This window comes from Schistocerca serialis, chromosome 6 (assembly GCF_023864345.2).
Source record: "Schistocerca serialis cubense isolate TAMUIC-IGC-003099 chromosome 6, iqSchSeri2.2, whole genome shotgun sequence".
Lineage (NCBI taxonomy): Eukaryota > Metazoa > Arthropoda > Insecta > Orthoptera > Acrididae > Schistocerca > Schistocerca serialis.
In genome coordinates this window covers 621,615,891-621,634,525 of record NC_064643.1, presented here as the reverse complement: position 1 = coordinate 621,634,525, position 18,635 = coordinate 621,615,891, and the positions used below count along the sequence as shown (strand labels likewise).

Below are 18,635 nucleotides of genomic sequence, written 5' to 3'. Positions count from 1 at the left end.
AAGCAGGTGGTCAGCCTTAAGCAATTTAGGGAAATCACGGAAGGCCTAAATAAGGAGGGCCGGATGCAGATTTGAGTCGCCATCCTCCCGAAAACGAGGCCAGTGCGCTAACCACTGCACTAACCCGCTCAGTAAAACAACTGAAAATAGTCAAAGTAGACACAATATAAAATGCAGACTAGAGTTGGCAAAGTATTTTTGAAAAAGAGAAACTGCTAACGCTGAATACAAATGTTAGTTTTAGGAAGTCTTTTCCGGAGGTATTTGCCTGGAGCTTAGCTTTTTATAGAAGAGAAACATACACAATAAACAGTTCAAACAAGAAGAAAATGAAGCTTTTTAAATGTAGTGCCACAGAAAAAGCTGAAGATTAGATGGGTAGACTGGATAACTGCTGAAGAGCTACTGAATTAAATTATGGAGAAAAAAATTATAACACAGTTTGACTACAATAAGGCATCAGTTGATAGGAAACATTCTAAGGCATCAAGGTACCACCATTCTGGTAATGGAGGGAAATGTGGGGATAAAATTTTAAAGGGAGACCAAGGATAAAATACAGTGAGTGGGCCCATACGGATGTAGGTTGCACAGCATGGACTAGCATGGAGAGCTGCATCAAAACACTCTCTGGACTGAAGACCACAACAACAACATATCTAGCAGTCTTTGATCTTGGTTCAATAACTGAACTTTTAACAACAATTATCCATTAAAAGCCAAAAACATCTCTCATTTTATGTCACCTACTTCTTATCTATTACACTGATAAATATTTGATAAATTTCTTAGAATGGTACAAGTTTGGTTTTCTTCTTTGCAATACCAAACAATAGTTCCAGTGCCAAATTGAGCAATTTTACTATTTCACAAAGAGGTTGTGTTCTGGAATATCTCTGTTTCCTTTACTTTGACAGGCATCTGACAGTATGACTATTCTATATAATTCGATATTAAGCAAGTAAAATTAAAATGAATTTCTGTAAGCCTCATTAGAGTTTTCAATATCACAACTATGAGGGCTGTGCTGAAAGTTCTTAGTAGCTCTTAAAATGTAAATCTGATGACAAAGGAAGTATTTCAATTTCAATGTGTGTTTTTTTTTTACCCTGAAGCATGCACGCAGCAGTTCCCCCATCACTTAATTTCAAACCATGTTGAGAATGGTGAGTGAAGAAGCAGACATTGCAGTGTCAGACACAGTACATTTTCATGTAATGATATATTTAAAAAAAATTAAATGCAGAAGAAAAAACTCTTTCTAGTAGAGTCTGCCGCTTCTAGGCCCATCATTGGAAATTGGTTTTGAGAATTTTAAAGAGATTGGGAGACTCTTGAAGATGAACCTCGTCTCAGTTGCCCAACAATGGCAGTGACCCAAAAAAAACATTGATGCTGTGAGGAAAATGATCAAATATGGTCCTCATCTCACATTTTGTGACAGTGAAAAGACCTTAAACATTGGACTGACTGCAGCACAAACCATTGTGCCTGATCATTTAGGCCTAACCAAGAGATGTGTCCACTGTGTGCCACATTCCCTGACAGAAAGCCAAAAACAAACAAGAATGGATCGGTGTCAATTTATGCTTGAAAAATTTGACATAGGGCAGCCCAAAGACTCTTACAATATTGTCAAATGTGACAAAACATGAGTGTCACCATTAAGACTCCAAAATGAAGAGGCAGTCATCAGGTGAGGAACAACCCACAGAAGTTAGGAGAAGTAGGATGTCTGGAATGAAGACAGTGACCACTTTATTCATCAAGATTGGTTGTCTCAACTCTGTGAGCTTGGATTCATGTCACATAATCAATGCTGAGTGGTACGTGACTGAATGTCTGCCAAAAGTCATCGCCACATGGAGGTCAAACACTCAATGTTGCAGGGTAGGCACCTTGTTCTGCATCATGACAATGCCTCAGCACACACAGCTGCCAGAACAATCGATTTCTTGGAGAAGGAAACAGTGTGAGTGTTACCCCGCCCACACTATTCACATAACTTGGCCCTGTGAGACTCCTTACTGTTCCTTAAGAGAATGGAAAAAATTCATGGGCAGAGTTTTTCATTCGATGAAGAGGCTATCACAGCATACTCCCAGTGCTCTAATGACTTCCCTAGAGAAGCTTGGACTGAGACATTTTTGCGGTGATTTCATAGGATGGAAAAATATGTGTGTGTTCATGGAGAGAATTTTGAAAAGTTGTAACAGTTATATCTAAAACAATTTTTTTTTTCTGAAGTTGCGCTAAAAACTTTCACCATAATCCTCATATGAATATATTAATATTCACCTGTCCCTCACTTTATACAAAATGAACTCTTTCCAATATTATAGGTAGAAATTTACCAGTGAGACTTGCTTTGGTAGAAAGTAGTCTTGATATGCTGCTCCACCAGGTAACCTCCTCCTTGCAACAGCGTGAAGAACAGTGTGGGGGTTTAAATCTGAAGCCCTCCCCACACGTATAAACAAGGAACCAGGATGAATGACGATTATGGTCTGAGCTTGTATTTGCTGTAAATGACAAAATGTTATTTAAAAACACTACTGTGATAACATATTTTACTTATATTATTAAGAAACATTTGACAGTGACAAGTAGATGATTCTCAGATGTCTTCATATTGGTTCAGTGTAGAACACACATAAGACATCACCATCAAGCTACTCGAATAAAGGAAAAGACACACAAATTATATAATAATACTGAACTCATTTCATCTTATCAATTTTATGAGATACTGCTCAGGAAAATATATCATTCAACAATCTTTATATAATCCATAGTGATACAAGATCAGCTAAGTACTCCTTTCACATTCTCTTCTGGAAAGGACTAAGCAATTGTTTCTCCCATCATTCACATACTTTCCTATAAATTAATTAGTAATATAGATGGGAACCCTAAATTTTTCACGTACTGCACATTGGGCTAATTTTTCATAGAAATACAACTGGGTCATATCATCGAAAACAGATGACAAGCAAACTCTGCATTAATCTCAAAGCAAGAACAGCAAAGTTGCAGTCTTGACTTGAGAATTATAGGGAGGTTACCTGTCAAAATAACATGTTTTCAATTATTATACTTGGCTGCAATCCTCTCAATTATTTGCACTGCCAAGGAGATCTAAATCTACCTCTAATCCTCAAACCACAATGTGGAGTGTGGTGATGGGTGTCTAATGTACCACATTCTCTTTCCATTCACAGACAGTACAGGGCAACAAAGACTGTAACACCACTCAGTAAGAGCTTGAATTTTTCTTATTTTAATGTCATGGTGATTATGCAAGTTGTTGCAGGATATTGTACATCCCTTCACCCATTTTGGAACGCAGGCTCTCGGAATTTAGTGAGTCAGGCTGATTGAAATGCACATATCTTTTTTTGTAATGTCTCTCCCTATAGTTTATTGGGAATTTCAGCAACACTCTCATGCTGTTAAACTTAACTATAATGAAACATGCACTTTTTCTTTAATTTTTTCTATCTGTTCCATTACTCCAACACAGTATGAGTTCCACACTGATGAGTAATACTCAGGAATTCCCGCCTTATTCAATGTGTTTCCCTCTTACCAATCAAGCAGTTACAGTACTCTAAACAATTTTAGGAAAATATGTCAGGCACAGTGTCACCTTATTCTCAGTTGCCAAGTCCCAATTAAAATTTATGTTCCCCAGTCTATAGATAGCAGGTTTAAATATCCTCCTATTACTATGGCATGCTCAGAGAATATACAAGTGATATTTTCCAAATATTCTCTGAGATATACTCCATCTCCTCATAACTTAGTGTGGATGGACAGAAGCAACATCTGCTTACTACTATGATGGAATGGAAGGTGTTTCGTCAAGAACACCTTGACCAAATGCTACCAAACATGTTCCAGTATTTCTATGCCTGTGGGATATACTGATCAAAATTTAATCCTTATAATAGCATAATTTCATTACACTGAAGAGTAATTGCTACAGATTAAGATTGGTGTGAGTATATCACGGCTACTGAATGCATCTAATGTTACTGGAACTCTTAAGGTGGAGACACAGAATGCCCAGAGGACAAGCACATGCAGCTTTTCACAGTCTTTTGGACCCTACAAAAAGTTGAACCATTGACATCAGAGCATAATACCAATAGATTGCACAGACAACTGGCTGTAGTAAAATGACTGCAGAATGAGTGATGATGATTTGGACTCAGGACAATAGATGACGATAAGCATATGTCTTTCCAGAAGGACCACATGGGTGAGAGGACCATAGGAAGGCAAGATGTCCCCAGGAACCATCAGGAACATTACTGGAAACTGAGTTGAGATCTCGAGTTGCCATGCATTGTTTACCACTGACACCACACTACAAAAAACAGGGAAGTGCATGGTGTCAAGCCAGTGATTAGCTCATTTCTGGCTGTGGCTATCAGACCAACAACAGTGTGTGGACAGAAGCCACAGGACGCAGCAATTCTTGAGATCCATACAATTGTAACTCTTGTAATCATGGTATGGGAAGAAGCTATAATATGTGGCAACAGGACTAATTTGGTAGTTGTCAAATAGAGGCTGAATGCTCACTAACACATGGCAAGAATGGTAAACCCCATTACCACACCCCTCATGGCCTGAATATCAAATGGCACATTCCAGCAGGATACTGCAAGTTCACACACTGTAATTTACACCACAGATGACTTGAGAAATGTTCAGATCTTCAATTAACCTGCTCAGTCTCCACTCCAGAACATGTCTGCAGTGTGATGGGAAGACATGATACCTTCATAACAGCTTCAAGCCATTAATCTTCCTGAATTGACACAGCTTGTGTTTAAAGAAAGGCAAGAAATTCCCTAGTATAACATTCAGAGTCTCTTTGCTTCCTTGCCACAATGAATACAAGAATGTATCCTTGCCCACAGGGATCACAACTCATATTGATATTTACAATGTAAATCCATTCAGAGTGGAATGGCAGTTTAACCATTTAATACCTGTTATGTGATGAACATCTTCTCATAGTTTGATAAATATTGGATTGATGCTTCATGCTGTAACACTTTCCGTTTCCATTACCATAATTTAGGCCACCTTTATTGTTTATTTTCACTCATATTATTTTTGAATCTAATTCAGTACTTATTACATTTGAGATTATCGATTTCTTTCTGGCAACAAGTACTCCATCACTACTAGGGTCTGCCTGAGCCTTTTGGAATATATTTCATCCTGAGTTTAAAAATTTCAGTGGAATTTATTTCTGGTTTGAGCAGATATTCCTTGCTGAATTACATCTAACTGCACACCTGGTATTCAGAGAGGTTTCTTTAACCAAAAAAATCCTCATGTACATGCCCTATGCACTCTTCAGCCTCTACACTGTAGTGCACACCTGACTCATTAACGGAAACTCCAGATTTCTCTGTCTCACAGTACAGATCAAGAACTCCATGCCAAAAATCATCGACGAATCAATGGAGCCACAGGTTTACACCTTCCACCTAGCTCCAAGCAATAGGACCACTGTCAGTCCTAGGTATGATGCTGCAAAGCACAGTGTTTTCCCCACGAGACCAGCCCTACCATCTTTCACCACTTCAATCAGCTCCCATTCCAGCCAGTTGCAAACAGTGCACACAGAGTCCATCCTGACCCAGCTGCCATTTCCCTGAGGGGCTCCCTTACACGTCATACTTTGTAACTCCTAATAACAAACAAGATGTCCCTCTCCACATGTCCAAAACTGCAGGAAGCTCAGCCCTAGACCCAATAGGAAAGTGGTTCTTAACTGGATTAGTTGTATTTCTGCCAATTCATTGTTAGGGTGCAAAGGTACAGCCATAAAGGCAACATCCACATCTGTCCTCTATCTAATGATCCATGTCCCAGCTGCTGTTTGCCTCTCTTCCTCAAGCAAGAATAAATCAGCAAATCATGTACAGTGAAAGTCACAAAGGTGTTACTATTTCCGGACAATGACGATAAAATGAGATTTCCTGTCTCAGAGATCCTATCACACTTCACAGCACTGGCCAGTCAATGCAGTTTCTCACTGTCAGTACAACATGGCCAATTCTCCCATCATCCATTCACAAGTACAGTCCCTGAGCAGGTTCCATTATTAAATACAATGAGCGAGAACATTATGATCATCTGCTTAACGGTGCATTGGTCCACACTTGAAACCAATACAGCAGCAATTCTGTGGAACATGGATTCAAAAAACCCATGGTAGGTTTCTCATGAGGTACCAATTGTCTATGCACAGGTTCTGCAATTCCTGTAAATTACAGGCCAGTGGTTCGTGTACTTGGAGCTGACAGCAAACAGCATTCAGATGAGTTCCATTGCGTTCAGATTAGGCAAATTTAGTGAGCAAGACATCCAAATGAGTTCACTAGCAGGACCTCAAAACACTGCAGCATGATTCTGACCTAGTGGCACTAACAGTTATCCTACTTGGGGAAGACATCGAGTTTGCAGGAATGTAGGCAGTCTGCATATTGTCCACAGGTTTTGATTACTGTCAAAGATGCCATGAAAGTCCACGTTAATGTCCCGCAAAACTGTAAGCATGGATGATGGCATACCCAGACATGACAAACATTGTCTGTGTATCAAAAAACGTGATTCTTCTGAACAGGCAACACTGTCCACTGCAATTATAATAGATGTTGTCATTGGGTCAATATGGGAACACACATGGGTCATCTGCTGTCAAGCCCCATGTTCAACAATGTTTGTTACAATGTGTGGACTGAAACATCTGTTCGAGCACCAGCAGTGTATTCTGTCATTATATTGTCCACAGATCACCACGACTGTTGCTTACTGATGAGGACTGGGGCACTGTCTGGGGATATTTCAGGTGAGTGTGAAGAAAAATTGATTATACATGCATGATCTGAATTAGCTGTTCTGGATTCAAGGCACTATCATAAAAGCAGATCTTCACTTTTCATCATCATCCAAGGACCTCTAATTTCCAAGTCAGAGCAGTTATTTTCATTTGGACATAATTACACAGAATGGGGTTTACTGTTTTATTATGCATGTGTTTCTGTAGCTTACTCTAAGGAAGTTACATTGTCATTTGTTTCCTCCGCGAGGGTGCATAAATTTATGAAAGTCTCTCATACCACGCAAATAAAAGTTCTCACACAACATAAGCAATACATAACCTATTTGATTGCTAAGTGGTCTACTCCGTTTCCCAATATCCACGTTTGAGACATTTGGCTATTTATTTCAACTACTCTCGGAAAATCTAGTGCAATGATGCTAATGTCACAGATGTAACCACATTAGCACTGGTGTTTAGACCCGGTTTGGGATGCGTATAACACTAAAACCTCGCCTTTCCATCCACTTGGTATACAAGAGCTCTACCATAGAAGTTTCATTTATGCAGATCCTGTTGTACTTTCTTCACTGAAGCTCTTTCTCCCTTGTCACATTGATCTAATCGCTCATGTCTAGGAAAGTGGTCTGCTTATTAGATGTAACTATCCACTTTAATATCCTTTTGTCTCCATCAGTAAGTTTACTTTAACTTCTACTATTATGTGTAGTAGACGAAGTATTCTCACATACTCTGTACACTGTCATGACAGTAACGTAGCAGCTGTAGATACCCCTATATTTGTAACTGCTATCAGTCTTGCATCAATTAAACAGACACTGAAGATTTGCATTAAGTGGTGAGATCATGACAACACTGTAAGTAATTTCTCTAGCCCCTGTAGCTGATATGTATATACTTTCTAAATTATTAAAGTATGTGTGTTTGAGAGAGAAAGAGAGAGAGAGGGGGGGGGGGGGGGGGAGAGGGGAGGGGAGGGGGGACGAGATAGGTAAATCACAAAACGATGACACCAAATTGTCAGAATTAGTTATAAAAGCTGAAGCTGCCAGCCCAGCAAGAGATACATGCAAACTAACGCAGAAAGGTAAGGAAATGACAACTGATGAGACAATGGAAAAGAACCTAGTACCAGGTAAGGTGGCAGTTTCAAATGGATGCGAAAAATGTGGTCAGGAATGTGTTTGACGGAAAGTATGCCCCATCTATTAAGATCCATATTTGCACATAGAATCATAGCAAGTTTTGGGGAGAGAGAAATCAGTAAGTTGACATATTTTGCTTATTTCATTCAGAGATGGAATAATGTTCTGGGGTAACTCATCTTTAAGAAAGAAGGTCTTCATTGCCCAAAAACCTGCTATAAGAATAATACGTGGTGCTCACCTGTGATCATCTTGTAGACATCTGTTTAAGGAGTTGGGCATTCTGACTACTGCTTCACAGTATATTTATACCCTCATGAAGTTCGATGTAAATAATCCACTACAGTTCAAAAGGAACAATGAGGTACATAATTACAAAACTAGAAGAAAAAATGGCATTCATTACTCAACATTAAGGTTGTCTTTAGCACAGAAAGGAGTGCACAATGCTGCAACAAAAAATTTTGACCACTTACCCAGCAACGTAAAATGTCCGACAGCAAGAAAAAATTTGAAAATAAATTGAAAAAGCTTCTCCTTGACAACTCCTTCTATTCCGTAGAATCCTTTCTATGTTTGTAAGGTGGTGGGTAGGAATTGCTAGCTCAATCTGCATATCTCATTTTAATTTCAGGGGAAAAAAACTATATGGTGATGTTTAGAGTAGAAATAGAAGTACAAATAAATTTGCAACATGAATGTTAAATGACTTGTTCCACATCATGACGATTTATCGTGTGAAATCATCCATGGAACATGAAAGTAAGTAACTAACTAGAGCTGCAAAGAAGTAGCCAAATGGCTTGAACAGTGGAAAAGTCCTGCTACTGTACTGCAAATAATGTTCCAGAATGAAAGCAATGTATGGACCAGAAAACCCATGAACATGGTTACTACCTTCAGCTAATTTGATGAGCTAGTTCTCTCAGACCAATCAAAAACTTGATTAGGTGCTGCCTTCTGCATACTGAGTGCAGCCTTCACAGTTCTGCATATATTCTACATATCTTTAACAATTTTAAGTATTAGTATTTACCACTTGTCAATAGAAAGAGGTTAGCCATAACCAGGTAGCGATAGTAACACGCTTTACTATTTCATTTAATCCATTTTCTTAACAACCCACAATAATCTTCTCTAACACAAAATAATCTTGAGCATACTTCAGCAGTTCCTGCATATTTTGCTGGAGGGACAGTTCCCACTAACATACTTCAGAGAAATTGTTACTTTTGGAGGGTACCCACATGACGCACATACTGGATTAGCTACTGAAATCACTGGTGTTGCGCTGTGCATCATCTTCAGCAGCTACATGGCTGAGTTTGCAATGGGCCACAGTCTCACACTGGCCATGTATGTGCATTGACAGCTAGCTAGATATCATTTGCAATAGAACACTTCACAATAATTGCTGCACAGATGGTATATGGTGTGACTACTTTCACATTTATACCCTCTGCTCTTATACAACAGGTAAAGCCGGGGACTAGATTGTGTCAGACGGTGGTGGTGAGGGGGGCATATGGGCCAAGTCTTGTACATGAGCCAACCACAAAAAAAGAAAAAGAAGAAGAGAGATGATGTAACAACTCACCACAAAAGCTACTGCTTGTACTACATAGCTGCGAGCAGTTAACTGTTCGCTGAATGAAAATGGAGCATTTTTTTAATTTCTTTTTACAGTTCACAATGACAAAATTTGGGATACTAGATTATATTCCACGCACTTATTGGATACATTATCTTAGAAATCTGATAATGGCCAATAACTGTCATTCAGCTTTAAGTCTCCCCCACAAAATTACAGACCAATATACCTACCTTTGGTCTGCTGCAGAATCCTTGAACATATTCTCAGTTAGTATGTAATAAACTTTCTTGAGACACAGAAGCTTATGTTCACAAATCAGCATGCTTTTAGAAAGTATCACTCGTGTGAAATTCAGCTTGCCCTTTTCTCACATGATATACTGCAAACTCTGTATGTTGTCCTCAACGGTGAGTGTTCATCAGAGACAAGATATCATAATGAGTGCCTCAGGGAAGTGTTATAGGACAACTGTTGTTCTCTACATACATAAATCATTTGGTGGACAGGGTGGGTTTCAATCTGCGGTTGTTTGCTGAAGGTGTCGAAATTGAGTGAATATAGGAAGATACAAGACAACCTAGACAAAATTTCTAGTTGGTGTAATGAGTGGCAGCTAGCTCTAAGTGTGGAAAAATGTGGATGGGTCGGTAGAACAAACTTCTAATATTTGGATATAGTAATAGTAGTGTCCTGCTTGACATAGTGAAGTTGTTCAAATATCTGGGTATAATGTTGCAAAGCAATATGAAATAGAATGAACATGTGAGAACTGTGGTAGGGGAGGAAGAGAGTCGAGTACAGTTTATTGGAGGAATTTTAGGAAAGCGTGGTTCACATGTAAAGGAACTGCAAATAGGACATTGGTGCAACCTATTCTTGAATACTGCTTAAGTGTTTGGGATCCGTAGTAGGTCAGATTGAGGGACGACATCGAGGCAGTTCAGAGGCGAGCTGCTACATTTGTTACCAACAGGTTCAAACAATGTTAAGTGTTACAGAGGTGCTTTGGAAACTCAAATAGGAATCCCTGGGGGGAAGGTGACATCCTTTTCGAGGAACACTACTGAAAAAATTTGAAGAATTGTCATTTGAAGCTGACTGCCGAACAATTCTATTGTTGTCAACATATTTTGCGTGTAAGAACCGCGAAGATAAGATATGAGAAATTAGGGCAGTTGTTTTCCCTTTACTCCATTTGCGAGTGGCACAGGGAAGGAAATGACTAGTAGTGGTGCATGGTACCCTCCGCCACACACTGTATAGTGGCTTGCAATGTATCAATGTAGATATTTTTACACCCAGTCAGGTATGCTGAATGTACAAGCCCACCTGGTAGTCATAATGAAGACTGCTGGAACTGAATTTCCCCATTATCTACCACAAGCTGCTCAACAGGGGTAATCACCATCCCAACTCAAGTTATGCTTGAAGACTAGTATTATACTAGGATGTAATCTGTTGCCACAGAATATTATGGAGGCGTGCTGAAAAGTAATGCCTCCTAATTTTTTACACAACCCTTAAAGCTTTTTAAATAAAACAAATGTTATTAACATTCTACATCTGTATCCTTCGTGTCTACATATTTATTTCTCAACATAGTCACCCTGGCGATCAACACATTTCTCGCAGCAAGAGACCAGTACTGTTGATACTGTCACTCTAGAATGTTGGACTTCATTGACAGAATGACAATCTCCTATCTGCTTCAACACTACCAAAGTGAAATCCTCGAAGGCCATCGGTCTCATCGGATTAGGGAAGGGCGGGGAAGGAAGTCAGCAGTGCCCTTCCAAAGGAACCATCCCGGCATTTGCCTGGAGCGATTTAGGGAAATCACGGAAAACCTAAATGATGGCTGGACGTGGGATTGAACCGTCATCTTCCTGAATGCGAGCCCATTGTGCTAGCCACTGCACTATCTCACTTGGTCTCTAAGGAAGTTATTTAGGATTTTGTGTATTATCAACGGTGAGGTCATTAGACAGACAGAAATCTTTCAGATGGAAATGTGCATCACAGTGTTTACTGTACATAATTTGGAGTCTCAAAAAACCTAAATCAGGATGACCAAAAAAGAATGTGAACCTGACTGCTCTTAAATGCGAGTCCAATGGGTTAACTGCTGAAAAAAATATGTCAGTAGAATGATTTTCAAACATTACATTAGATTAGATTCAGTTTTCATTCCATAGGCCCATAAATAGATGATTCTCTTGGGTGCAGAACAAACATGTCAGAAATTATAACATAAAATTTGAATACAATACTCACTATCCTGATCATTTGTCGGGAGATTGTCAAAATAGGTGATTACATTACAATAAACTGGAACCACTAATATTTACAGAATTAATACACTGTCAGAATGAAACATAAATATGCACTTTCAATAAATTTATCATACACAAAATACCTAATCTTCACTTGTGGTCAAATGCTGTCAAAATTGAAATCTAACAGACATTTTTACTTAAGCTGGTCTAAGAGTCCCTGTTAAGATATTCATCTATAGAGTAGAAGGAGTTGCCTATCAAAAAGTCTTTCAAACTGTGTTTTACCTGAAACCAAATATTTAATAGTTGCTGACGATTTGTTGAAAATGTGTGCTCCTCAATACTGGACCCTTTTTGGACAAAGGTAAGTGATTTTAGGGCTTTATGTAGAATGTTCTTATTCCTAGAACTGATACCTTGTATTGAGCTATTGGTTGGAAATTCAGACATACTACTTGCAACAAATTTCATTAAGGAATAAATATACTGAGAAGCAGTGGTTAGAATACCAAGCTCTTTCAACAGTTTCTCTTTGACCTGCATGTCTTCATATGTTATACGCATGCTGGAAGGAAACTTCTTACAGCTTCTGATCTGCATACAGCAGGTTTTTTCTAAGTTTAATGACATTGAATTAGCTTTAAACCATTTATTAATGTCAGTGAAAATTTGATTAGTGGCCATTTCTAAATCCGTACTTGACTTACTATTTATTGTACTGTTTGTATCATCTGCAAACAAAACAAACTTAGCATCTGGCAATGTAACAGACGAGACATCATTAATGCACACATGAAAACGTAGAGGACCCAATATGGAACCCTGAGGAACACCACATGTAATTAATTCCCAATCAGATGAAGACTGACCGCTTACTGCACTGGTATTTCACAACAACACACTTTGTTTTGTTACCTAGCTAAGACTCAAGCCATTTCGCAGCACTGCCGGTGAAAGTATAATATTCTAATTTACTTGAGAGAATGTTGTGATTCACAAAAAGGCTTTTGACAGGTCACAAAAAATGCCAGTAGCCTCTAATATGTTATCTAATGAATTGAGTACATTCTCACTGTACATGTAAATAGTTTTCTCTATATCAGAACCCTTAAGAAACCTAAACTGAATTGGACAATATATTATTTGCAGTCAGACACTTGAACACAACCTTTTCAAATATTTTTGAAAAAGCCAACAAAGTTAAATTGGTCAATAGTTTGATTGTCTCTCTTCATCCCCCTTCTTGTAAAGAGCCTTGACTTCGGCATATTATCGCCAGTCTGGAAATATTCCACTGGCAAGAGATTGGTTACACAAATAACTTAAGATAGAACTCAACTTGATGAGCACTCTTTGATTAACTCCATTGATATGTTATCATAACCACTACAATATTTTGATTTTAAGGATTTTATGATGGATGCTACTTATTTGGGAGACGTGAGTGTCATTTCCATTTTACTGAAGTTATTTATAAAGACTGGTCTCATGATCTCAGATGCTCCATTGCAAAGTTTACCAAAACTGATAACCCCAAGCCATTACTAACAGAAACAAAGTACTTGTTTAATAGGTTTGCAACACTACACAGGCTTGTTACCAATGTCTCATTTATGACTTGGTCACTTCACTTCCGGATTCTCCTTTAGTTACTTTAAAAGTAACTCTGCCCATTCTGTGACTAATATTGGAGCAGAGTAAGGTAACATAAAAGATGTTAAACTTAACTCTGACCTCTGTCTATTGTGAAACAATAGTGGTAGACTCACTTTCGATACTAGCTGAAGTTTGAAATTTGTAGTATGGCCATCATCACAAGCATGTACTTTGCCTGAATTTTAAGATCTATTGTTGCTCATTAATAACTAGTGAGGAGTTGTCGGGCGAGTGGATGGGCAATGCTACGATATAGACACAGTTACCAAATAGATGCAGAACAGTACAAGTTTCCATTGGGTTGAGCTGCCAAATAGCAAGTGGCTGCTCTGAGCCTCAGTGTTTACACTGAATGAATTGGTTCTGATGGCTAGTGGGCAATATTAACACCTGCTGAAGGGTTGTATCAAAAGCCTTGACAAATGTGTTTTTCCTGGCACTATCTACGCAAAAACCCTGCAGGATCAGAGTTTAAGAGTACCTGTCTTCAGTTGCCCAATGAATGTCTCACTTTAAATGCTGTGAAGAATACCACACATACTGCTAAATTATGACAAAATTTTTATTGAATATGAGCAGCTTTACCAATGTCATAAAAGCTTGGAGAATCTGTTCTCGTGAGATCAGAAAAATCAAAACAAGATAGGTACTGTTACATAACAAAGCTATAGAATTCTTTAGTCAGTACACGAGGAAATAATGTGTTCAATTTGCCTTCACCATTAGGGTCTTCCTAGTACGACATGGAATTCAGTTTCTGAAGGCCAGGCCTTCCTGAATGAAGGGTGACATTATCACAACTTACAAAAACTAAAGAAAACTTACTTCCAACTGGTTGGATGGAGATTTAGACATGAGCTCTTAAATACAGACACAAGGACTTTGCCCCTTTACTTCACTACTGAATTCTCATTTAAGAACTTTAAGAGCAACTCTGTTCATTCTACAAATAAAGTACTTGAAGAGGATAACATAACAAAAAAAACATTACCAAATAAGAGAAAGAGAACAAAGCTTCTCCCTGCAAGCAATACACCATCTCTTCTGAAACCAAATTGGGATGTATGGGACTTTTCACGTTTATTTCTTGACACTTTTACATGATTTTTAACAGTTACACAGTGGTCACAGCATTCACAAAACCATAAGAAGTTGTTGGAGAATTATTCTCATGAACTGATACATCTCACTTTCTAGAATGCTATTTTAATAACTTGTTTCATTTGCAAATTCATTTGTGAAAATCGAAACCCACATTTGGCACTAAATCAGGCATATACAGAAATTTGCTTTTGTATTAAAAACTACATTACACTCGAGTTACAAAGGAATATCTGCTTCTCCACTCACTGCTTGTGTCAGATCTACATATATTGCCCTTACAATTCTTTTGAACACACATCTAGAGTTGAAGCCACTGTAATGTACTCAGAAATGAACTCTTTGATGGTCATATGGTGTACACCGAAAAATGAGATGACATTCAATTTATGTCTTGTCATCTGCAACACCTGAAAACATTTTTTTTAGTAGTAGCCTAATTGGAGACAAATCTTACACTTGGTTCACAGCAATTTGGACAAAAATAACGGTTACTGTATATATTCTGCTGAATTTGTGCCATAACTTCATACTAGGCCTACATCATATCCATCTGAGTTCTTACAACTCAGCAATTTAATAACTATTTGACATCCTTCTTGGTTGACTTATTGCAGCTGCATATGACAAGCCCATCCAGGAACACAAACTCCTCACCAAAGTTCTGCATTGTCGGCTATATCAATAATCTTGATACAGTTTGCTCTCTATTGATAAGACAATTTAAAGTCACACAATTCTGAGGTTATCAGTCCATCCATACCTTGGATCTGGCAAAGAGGAATGTAGCAACACACATTTAAAAAGTTTTAAAAAACCGGTGGTTATTATTTTTAGCTGCTACCTGTAATGTATCACTTTCGTAAAAACAGAAAAAATGGATACCTAATTTGGTGTTAAAATTATTACAGTAAAAAGGAAACCGTATGCCAGCATAGAAAGAGACAGCTACACTCCGCACCACCAATCATCCATAAAGCACCTTGTGGAATGGTCTTGGAGCTTGATAAGGAATTTTTAACAAAGTAACACCTTTATAACACAATGTAAAAATTAGCAGCATTTCTCTCCATATAAAATATGGTTTTAGACCATTATGTCCTTATGCTGCGCATTATTGAAATGCTGCTTGTTGATACTTCACAACAATTTTTTAATGGGAAAGATCTATAAAACCAACAGAAATATGCAAATGCATATATTTGTCATCCAAGTGTCTCCACTGTAAGGACAGGCATTAATAATTTCAACTCGGGACAACACAAAATGTTCCTTGCATAGTGGTTTGAAAGTATAGATTACTGAAAGATTTAGAGGATCGCGAGGCCATCTGCCTTCCATCTTTAAAATTAACATTCAAATATTTGATCAGTCCACTGTTGCCTTGTATCACATGTTAAGTATAATATCCTTCCACATCTGCAAGGGATCCATTTACATTATAGATCAGCTGTGACACAGGCATATTTTTCTATGAAAACACACTGAAGTTTAATTTCAACAGAGTTCCTCAAGATTTTTAGTTGTTTCTTTTTACAGTCTGCAATAAAATCCCATATCATTAAAATTCTTATTTGCTTGGTATTTTTGGGATACATCTTGTAAACTTTGTTATGGTCCAATACAAAAACATACAAAAAATTGTGATAAGACAGTACCATGCAAAATGTAAACTATGAATAATGTAGTAAAAAAGAAAAACATTTTATTGCGTAAGCTTGCTTGTACCTACAAAATAACACACTAATTATTTACACCAAGCCAGTAGGCGCACTATCGCAGCATTCTCAAACAGAAACTGTTAACCATCTATCACGACAAGTCATAATTGCTTTTGTATAACAATGGGAAAAAAACTTGTTGTATAACAATGGGCCGAATCTACACATCATCTCTCTGTGAAGTGCAAAATACATATTTTAACATCACTTGAGTGTCACATACTTTAAATAATAAAGAAACAGTTACGTGGTGGATTTATGTCACAAACCGTTGTCAAATCAGTGAAATTCTGGTATAACATATCGACGAGTAAATACAAATCAGAAGTATCAAATAACATCAACCAATATATATAGCTTTACTTTATACAACACATGTGACAGAAAAAACATGAAAGTAGTGGAATTACTGAAAGTTTAAACAACAGAACTTAAGTAACAAAACTTAAAAATAATTACACTGTCCATTGAGCCCAACTCTATATTCCATTCGCTTTTCAACCAAAACACTGTTCAAACTGTCCTCTATTTCCTAAGTATTTCGTTAAAAGATATCTCACGCCGCGAACTCAAAGGTGTTGAAAACTGCGCTTACATAGAACTTACTGCCGGATTAAAACTGTGCCGAACCGAGACTCGAACGAGTTCCATACTCTCATTCTGCTCTCTCGATCAACTGAGCAGGTGGAATCCATCACCAGGCAGTCAATGGCATGAATAGTATTTTTCCTTCATTGTGATACTTTCGGAAAAGTTTTTATTACAGTGGTGAGGTCTTGAGCAACATTTGGTTACAACAAAAATATGTGAAATGAAGAAGTATTTCGTCCCATAGGCAAAGCTGCTTTAAAAACACATAAGCTGCGAACACTTTTTTCAAGATCGGGTCACTGTACAACAGGCAGAAACTAAGGAGTGACTCAGTTACTGAGCAGATGGTCTCCTATATGTGAATAATTATTGTGAACAAATATTATGAATTTAACGAAAAAGATCCATCATACATATGCCATACAAAAGTCCGTATGGACATATATGAAATGGTTTTTCTTTTTTCTATTCCAGTCCCGAACTTCATAAGCTCCTTTTATGTAATCTTAATACCAATAACAATTTTCTCGTAGATGTAGTGCAAGGGTGTGTTTGGACCCTCGCCTTGGAAAGACTTTTCAGGTGAAAGTTGTTTGCAAGCTCCCTTTCCTTTTTCTAAGTACTTCAGACCATTTAATTTGAAGACAATCGGGTCTTTCACTGTCAGCTTTCAATCATATCACGCACAGCAAAGGATGAAAACATGTGCTCATAGCCAATGACGTGCCTGTTATTAATTGCCACATAAAATTAATAACTAGTGATGACAAGGTACCTATACAATAAAAGATGATGTCCATTCACTTAGGTGAAAGGCCTGACACACACACACTGGCTGACAGACTGACTGACTGATAATTGGACATGTGTAGTCGCTTTGGCCAAGAGACCAAACAAGTTTTTTTTTTTTTTTTTTCAGGCTGTCAGTTGGTTATGACCACCTAGCAGACGACCCCTTCCCCTCGCCGCTTCATCCAATGCCAACTACTACCTCACACAATAAATTCTGGCAAGTGTAGCGCTGTGGTGCCAACTATCTGACAAAAGTTCATATTCTGTCACTGCATGTGTGATTAAATCCTGTTCAAATACCGCTAACATGACACAGAGCCAGGTGGACGAAATTTTGATGATAGAGCTCCTGGAGAACTTTAAAGATTTCAGATGTTTGTGGAGCACATGATATATGGCTACAAGAAATGAAGCACTTGTTCCATTTTTTAACAAATCTGTAATGGTTGCATGTGGCACATAGATAGAGTAAAAGATACACACATTCTTTATGGATAAAAGTTCGTTGACCTTCTTTATCTTAGTTCTTAGGTTTTATTTCCGATACTTTTCGGAAATGATATCTAAAAGCCTAAAGAGAGCCGCATTAGATTTTAAATTTTCTCAGAAATTAAAAACGGAAATACGGACAGATTAGATTCTAGACTTCAGTTACGATGTACATCGGAAATAAAAACATACAGACAGCCAAAGTACTTTTATTTATAAAATATACTTGCTACATTGTTAGAAGTGTTCGAAAAAAAATCCAGCATATTGCCACACCATCTGTTATAAAGAGTGAAGTGTGGGACTTTTCTACAGTTGTAACAATCGCTAAATGTTTAATTTGATGATGTGCTACCTCCATTTGCAACCTTTCTCCCTATAATTTGGAGTGGGTTTCTT

The 18,635-nt window shown here is 37.9% G+C and overlaps 1 protein-coding gene across 2 annotated transcripts in view; it reads right to left on the bottom strand.

Annotated features, from left to right (window-relative positions):
• Nucleotides 1-16,926, bottom strand: part of LOC126484353 (actin-related protein 8) — a 168,220-nt gene extending 151,294 nt beyond the window's left edge. The window contains exons 1-2 of one of the 2 annotated variants that reach the window (XM_050107818.1): nt 16,824-16,926; nt 2,368-2,522 (exon numbers count right to left, since the gene is read on the bottom strand). In XM_050107818.1, the coding sequence (XP_049963775.1) occupies nt 2,368-2,522; nt 16,824-16,854 (186 nt within the window). In that variant the 5' untranslated portion in view covers nt 16,855-16,926. Of the gene's footprint in view, nt 1-2,354; nt 2,523-16,823 lie in introns of both variants that reach the window. The other variant, XM_050107819.1, reaches the window with a different exon arrangement.
• Nucleotides 16,927-18,635: the final 1,709 nt, after the last annotated feature.